The sequence below is a fragment of the Notothenia coriiceps genome, unplaced genomic scaffold, assembly GCF_000735185.1.
Source record: "Notothenia coriiceps isolate Sejong01 unplaced genomic scaffold, NC01 NC01_scaffold00003899, whole genome shotgun sequence".
NCBI lineage: Eukaryota > Metazoa > Chordata > Actinopteri > Perciformes > Nototheniidae > Notothenia > Notothenia coriiceps.
In genome coordinates, this window is record NW_011336600.1 from 1 (window position 1) to 8,104 (window position 8,104).

The following is an 8,104-nucleotide window of genomic DNA, read 5'->3' on the forward strand; positions in this document are numbered from 1 at the left end:
GGCTAATGGTTACACAAGCCAAAAAATCGTTATGACATCATAAAGTGGCTAAAATCTGATCAGCTCATTTTCCGGCAGGTTTTTATATAAATGGATCAGGACAAAAAGAGAGAGAATCTTTTTTCCTGAAACTTTCAGAATCTCTTAACGCAGAGATGACACATGTTGATAACATTCATGAAAAAATGGATTTTGCATAATAGGTGACCTTTAATGGTAAGGCCACACTGATCCTGTTTAATACCTGTCTTACTTATCAGACTGCTCCACGACTTCATCTGATTATAACGCTAAGAGTATTATCACACTGAATAAAGGAAACTTATTTGGATCTATGAACTCTTTGCAGAAGGTGGGACGAAGAAGCTTCGCAGCACCATCCGACGGAGCACGGAGACCGGCATCGCCGTGGAGATGAGGAACCGAGTGACGCGGCAAGGAAGCAAGGATTCGACCGACGGCAGCACCAACTCCAACAGCTCCGATGGAACGTGAGTATCTACCCTTGGGGTTACAGATGGGGTCCAAAACTAGCAAGCCACATGAATGTCTGGGAGCAAATTAATTTGATATGCTACACAAACACGGCCAGGATGCGTTGAATTTTCGGAAATATTGGGTTGCAGATTAGAATGTTCAAAAGGGGGGTTCGCTTAGCATGAATCACTTGAAATAACAAAAGGATAAGTTAACAAAGAAAGTAGAAAGAAAGTCAGGTCAAAGAAAACAATTTCTGCTAAAAAGTTAGCAATGATTGAGAGTCAGAGCTATTATTTTTGCTTTTAACTGAGTATTTTTAAATGCCGTTTTATAATATGTTTCTTAATGCTCTTAATGTCTTTCATTGTTGCAAGGCACTTTGAATTGCCTTGTGTTGAAAGGTGCTATATAAATAAACTGGCCTTACCCGGCAACTCCTCATGGCACACACGGCATACATATATTCATCATAACTCTTTGTTCTCTCTCAGGTTTGTCTTCCCTACAACACGCCTGGGCCCTGAGAGCCAGTTCAGTGACTTCCTGGATGGACTCGGCCCCGCTCAGATCGTAGGCCGGCAGACGTTAGCTACACCCCCCATGGGTAAGACAAGAAAGATTGATAACGGTGTCTCATTCTCATCTAGTATAATTTGATTCTTTCTGAGATCTCATGAGATTCTTTACACTGGGATTCATTCTTTTAACCAATGGAAATTAGACAGTTATAGGTTAATAAAGTTGTGGGACAAGAGTACATTTATGTTGGACTCTACTACGGCGGAGAATCAGATAAAAATATCTCCCGCCCGACACCAGCATACTAACTGTTAAATGCACAGCAGCGTCTAAAAGTACTGCACAATACTAGTGTATTCAGCATGGAGGAAGTCATTCTTGCATGAGGTATGAATCTTTCATGCAAAAGATCAGAATCAACACAACAGTTCTGTGCTCATACCTGGCTGTTCAGGCGCGTTCACAGCTCTGTGACGCCCTCTGCAGTTACATTATGGCCATTGCAACCTTAGTGAGATTATGTTCTGGTTCTGATTATACAAGTTTCGGTAACACTTCATATTAAGGTACGCATATTCACCATCATTTAGTTGTTAATTAACATGCATATTAGCAGTATATTGGCTCTTTATTAGTCATTATAAAATACTTATTAATGCTTTATTCTACATGACCATATTCTCCCAGTACTAGGCCATTAGTTAAGAGTTTTTCCTCAATAACCCTCTAATAAGTGCTCTTTTACTGTAAGTAAGGAAGATGTTGTACCGCGGGGTCTTAAAAAGTATTAAAAGTTAGCGAAAGTTAAGGCTATTAAAAAGTATTAAACGGCATTTTCCAAGGTATTATATTTTGTAGCTTGTTTTCAATAAGTATATAAATGGTCCAAAGAGGTTGTATTCTACAGTCTGCCTGAATGTAATCATTGCGTAGGTGTGTAGTGTGATTCTGTGTACTTTATTTATGGCATCCCGTTGGATTGGACGTCATCTGAACAGGACATCGCACACTCACTGCTTGATAGTGCGCGAAGGCCCTTTTACGCCGGTTGTTAAACAACATCGTTATGGGGGAAATGCAAGTCTGCGTCCAAATGGTTGGAAGATAAAGAGGAAGGACAATCAATACTGTATATAGTCAATGTGAGGTAAAGTGTGTCGCCAAGGTAACCGGTTAGAACTCGAAGTGGCGATGAGGTCTTAAAATGTATGGAAAGGGTCTTAAAAAAGGTCTTAAAAGGTTTTACATTTGACTTCAGGATTCCTGCATATACCCTGTAATATGCTCTGCTCAATATGGGCCTAATAAGGCAGCAGTACCACAAGAATATGAATTCTCCCATAATAAGACCAAACAAATATGATCTATTCTTATGTAACAAGAAATGAAACTACAAGTGTTACTTGTGTCAAAATAACAAAAAAACGTGGTGTTTCTAACTCAGAATATGTAGTTTGTCTCTAATATGTTAATTAACAACTAGTTGATGGTGAATAAGTGTACCTTAATATAAAGTGTTACCCAAGTTTCTATTGGGTTGTTATTGATGGTGTTTTTCCCTCCACAGGGGATGTCCATGTAGGCATGGTGGACAGAGGAGGGCAGCTGGAGGTGGAGGTCAACCAGGCCAGAAGGTTGACCCCTAAGTCGGGCTCCAAGAACACACCAGGTACTCACCTCACCCCCTGCATTCAAATCTATTGACTCACTCCTACTTCCGAGCTGTGTTCATGTGGGAGTTTCCATGTGTTGTGTTTCTCTGCTGCAGCTACCTACGTGAAGGTGTATCTGCTGGAGAACGGCATGTGCTTGGCCAAAAAGAAAACCAAAGTAGTGAAGAAGAATCTGGACCCCACCTACCAGCAGGCTCTGTTGTTTGATGAGAGTCCTCAGGGCAAAGTCCTACAAGTATGTGATTCCTTTTATTTCCTTACAGTTCTTTTCTTTTCTACTTTTTTATCACGAGTACATCTTTTTGGAAAAAGATTGGTTTCTCAATGTGTTTTTCTAACTTGTTTAAAAATCTTCCGGCGCCACTGAGTATTCAATATCCCGTATCAACTTATTTTTGTATAGATCTGGGAAACATTCAACTGACAGTTTTAGCTCTTTTTACTGTAAAATGAACCATTTGAAGGATTTGCCATTTTCCTCGTAAAATATGTATATTTCTCCCTTAAAATGGTTGATTTAAGTGTGGGTTTCAAATGACACGTATACTGTATGTGGTATGTTCAGAAAAAATGAGTTATTAAGCATTTATCACTAAGAAAGATGTGTAGTCGTAGTTGAGGCGCAGTCTTCTCCTTCTTGTGGGAGACTGAAATCTTAGTATATGTATAACTTATTCTCACCTCTCCTCTAGGTAATCGTGTGGGGGGATTACGGGCGTATGGACCACAAGTGCTTCATGGGAATGGCCCAGATCCTTCTGGAGGACCTGGACCTGTCTGCCACGGTCAGCGGCTGGTACAAGCTGTTCCCTACCTCCTCTCTGGCAGACCCCAGCATCGGACCGCTCACCAGACGCCTCTCTCAGTCCAGCCTGGAGAGCGCCACCAGCCCCTCGTGCACCTAGACCCCCAGCAGACCCCCAGCAGAACCCCACATGCACGGGCACAGAGTCATACAAACACGGACACACATACTGTAAATACACAATGACTGTATTCCAAGTGCAAGACAGGTAGACACACACACACACGCACACGCACACGCGCACACACACACACATATACATATATACCCATGTGCATCTGTGCAGGAACACACATATAGGTGCAAATATCTGATCGCCATATCCTTCAGTACGTCCATATTCACACACACACTGATCAGTATTTTAGTTGAGCGAATCTAACTTGAAGTAGACTTAATTTACCAGAACATGTAGCATTTCCCACCGTTCCCATTTTCAACCTTTCCTACCATGACTCAGCAATTCTGCATTCCCAGATTTCATCCCAGGCCCATCCCAAAGCCAGTTTCTAAACTCTCTATGCCAAACTAAGGGAAAAAACACTTTATTTTTTAAAAACCAAAGCAATTGTAATGTTGTTATGATAACTATAAGTCGTAGGTGAAATAGTATACAATATAAAGTATGGAAATGTAGCAGAGTCGATGACTTAGATGTAATGCAAAAAACACACATTCTACACACACGAGCTGAGAGCGGCGGCCACACACACACACCTGGGCAACAGGCTTGGATATTCACATAATGGCTATTATGTGAGGTAGCAACACTGCTATTCTATAATTTTCACACGGCAGAGTTTATATATAGATATAAATATATCATATATATATAAATAGATAGTTATATACTTATTTGTGTTTATGTATGTATGGGCTGCATTCTGCATGTTTGCTTGCAACCTTTTGTAGAGACATTTTAAAGTGCTTCAATATGTTTGATTTCGCTTTCCTTGGCCAATGTAACAGGAGCTGCTTTATTTTGCAATCCGTCATGAGGAAAAAGCACCGAGTTAGTGAGGAGGGTGGTGACGAGGGGACGAGGGGAGGGGGGGCGTCATCACAATCTGCAGGAGAAGAGAACAAACGATTCAGCCAGCTACTCATTCGCTGATGAACAAAATGTATGATCCTGCCTTCATCTTTAGAAAGGACTGTTGTACAGCACAAGGCATTCTGGGAAATGTGTCCAGCTCCAGCTTAGGGTTTCGTGTGTTCCACATCCAGGGGGTGCCACTCTCTCTGTATACCAGCAGCCAGACTGTCTGAACTTCCTGTTGATTTCCCCCTTCTGATGTTCCTAATTGATAAAGAGAAGGTGGTGAGCACACACAGCTGGTAACAACAAACCCTTCCTCTCTTCGGTACACACACTCTGTCTCACTACATGTTTCTAAACCTGTTGTGTGTGTGTGTGTGTGTGAACACTTATTGGATCTTCTTTTCCATAACTGACTGTTTATGCCAGAGTTACTTTTCCAGCAGGTTGATTGTTCACCTGCCATGTGTGCCAGTTTCATTCGCTTCAGATGTCACTCTTCATATTTCCAGTTTAAGATGGTTATTTACTGTAATATTATGTTTGATTTACATGCAGTGTTTGACCACCTGTTTATTTATTTTATTTTATTTGATCAAACTCCAGTGTACATCTTTGAATCTATGAATTGAATGCCAGCATGGGCATGTAACAGGTCAGTTTCTTACAGATCTTTGGCTTAAAGGTCCCATGTCATGGCCATTTCTACTGATCATAATTCCATTGTTGAGGTCTACTAAAATAGATTTATACTGTGCAATTTTTAGAACTCACATTGGTTTCTCATACAGCATCTCTGTATAGTATATTCACTCTCTGTCCTACATGGCTTGTTGGAGCTCCTGCCCCCCCCCCCCCCCCCTCCTTGTGAGCCCAGTGGCCGTCTGCGAGACAGCGAGACACAGCGGAACCCAGACAAGCATGACATGGGATCTTTAAATCTGAACAAAAGGATAATTTTTTCTTGATCAACACTGGATTGCTCAAAAGTATTTTTATTTCGTCCGTAGGTAAACTTAAGGGTGTTTCACAAGCCAACTTTTAATACGTTTTAATGATACTAAAGGCAAATCATTTTATATTTGGCACGTGAAACCGAACCGGGCTAATAGAAAATAAGCCAAGAGTAACAATCCACTCTGATTTTGGAAAAGCTCTCTAAAGGGATAAAGACAGGTCCGAACACATTTAACAATTTGCTTTTGCATTTGTTTATTAGATATATTTAAAATGACCAAAAAGGACCAATGCCACTTTGTTCTAAGTAGTGAACTTTCTTTATAAAAAAATAGAAGTACAAGTCTGACCTGGTTCAGTTAAGTTGTACAATTAGTCTTCATTGAGGAGTGGCAGGTTCAAAAGGTGTTTACTGTTTCTTAAAACATGTCATCCTTTCCTTCAGTGTTTCTTCAACCTGTCTGTTTCAGGACCAACCCCAACTCGGATAGGTTTTTAAGAAGCGTTAAGAGAGATGATAGTCCCAGTTTACAGGCTACTAAAAGCTTGTGCGTGTTTACAAGCTCACATTTAGTTTGATCACCACCATATGTTCTATCAGCTGCTAAGAACTGCTCACTCCTCTCTTTCTGCAAAAAGGGAGACCCAGCGCTCACTGAACTTTGGATAAAGGGAACTCTGGCAATCTTTAATTCTTCTTCTTCTGGAGGAGGAAATGAAATCTGACCGTCCCTTCATGTACACAAAGGGAGGGTTTTTTAACTTGTTGCAGCTCGTGGAGCTGGAGCTGTTACTGTATGTGTAGTAATTGATTTAATGTACTTTTTTTTTTAATTTGTATCTATTTATTTTTTCTTACGACTGTCATGATGTCAAAATGAGGATTATACTCTTGGTATTTGCACACATTTTCTTCAGTGTGAACAAAACAGCTTTGTTTGTGAGATGGAAAATACATGGAAAGAATATTTAAAAACACATTTATAGACCTGTATAACTTTCCTAAATGTTAAGTCATTGGTGAACTCCTTAAAAATGTTTATTTCCCCGTGTGATTCTTAATCTTAAAGGATAACTTATATTTCCCTTTGCTGTTTACTGAGTAGCCCTGAACATAAGCAGTTATTATGAGTAAAAGTCAAGTAAGAGACAATGCATTAGGAAGTTAAATTATCCTTTTTAGGAGAGTTTTAACGGAGAGCATTGCCCAAATCTTTTGATTCCTGTAACCAAAGGGAAATGTTTCATACTGCCTTTCTTCAAAGTGTAGTTTGGGTGTGTGTCTTTCAATGCATTTACTGTATTGCGTGATGCTTCATAATGAGCATGTGACAGAGAGATTTAAATGTGTAAATATTTATCAAAAAAGCCCCTTGTTGACTCAAGTCGTGGACAACAGTGAGGAGAGGGTAAGGACCAGGGTTTTCAGATATGACCATTAACACTTAGATTAGAGCTGTAGGATCACATGATTAAAATGCATCGTCTCATCACATTTGACTTATGTTGACAACTGTTTTAAGTGAGTTTAAAAAGGGTTGCCTAAAGAGGGTTGACTATGGCAGGGCAGAGTATTAAGCCCCTGTCACACTGTCCCGAAATTGACACCCGATGGATACACGCATGGGCGTAATTTGTCCACCCCACTATTTTTTTTTTTTACGCAAGTGGTCATCGTCACGGAGGAGTGTGTGTGTGTGTGTGTGTGTGTGTGTGTGTGTGTGTGTGTGTGTGTGTGTGTGTGTGTGTGTGTGTGTGTGTGTGTGTGTGTGTGTGTGTGTGTGTGTGTTGAGGTGTTATTCTATATGATAATCTCCTGATACCACAATTGGGATTAGTTCTTCTTTACACACATCACCCACAGCTATTTACTCACGACTTTGATATAGCTGGTACTTGGGCAAAAATAACACTTACTGGAGTGTGGAATATCCCCCAGGCCCCCGTACGTGGGGGCCATTTAATACACACAGAAATTATAACTTCAAAATTTCCGTAGTTAGAACCACGTGTTAATTTCTCTCTAAAGTTCCTATGTCGAGGAGTTTCTGTGAGGTATACTTTTCTTTGCATTAGATTATGAGTTTTTGGTTATCTTATACGAGTGGTTGTGTTATTGTGTAAGTAACTATATGAGGAGATAGGATCCGAAAATAGAATGGATCAGACCGTAAGAAAGAAAAATAAATCGTATAAATGATTAGTGAGGAAAGTTTGTGACACAAAATTAAAAAATGACTTATACCTTTCTGGAAAATTGATTAAAACTTGTGATATAATTTATCTACTTTATAACAATCTGGTTTGGGCAAAACTCTGGGTGACTCTTCATTGAATCTGATTCAAATGTTATATGGCATTAGTTGAGCTCGCTCAGGAATGGAGGGACTCACTACAATAGAGTCGGAAGTCAGGCTGTTCCTCCCTGAGAGGGAGAGGAAATAACCCAACTTTGCTCGAAGAATTTAGATAGAGTGGATCTCGATCGTGGTCTACGATTTTGTTGTTGGGGCATAGAGGTGTGTTTACGCGAGGACGGGTCCCGCGGTGTTGTGTGGTGTTGTGTGTGTGTGTGTGTGTTGTGTGTGTGGTGTGTGTGGTGTGTGTGTGTGTGTGTTGTGTGTGTTGTGT

The 8,104-nt window shown here is 40.4% G+C and overlaps 1 protein-coding gene across 1 annotated transcript; it reads left to right on the forward strand.

Moving 5' to 3' along the window:
* Positions 1–349: 349 nt before the first annotated feature.
* On the forward strand, positions 350–5,267 carry rims3 (regulating synaptic membrane exocytosis 3; the record flags this gene model as incomplete). Its single annotated transcript, XM_010766933.1, has 5 exons — positions 350–491; positions 972–1,084; positions 2,567–2,668; positions 2,768–2,907; positions 3,365–5,267. Coding segments are annotated over 5 exons (710 nt in total), but the record flags the coding sequence as incomplete, so codon positions are not given.
* Positions 5,268–8,104: the final 2,837 nt, after the last annotated feature.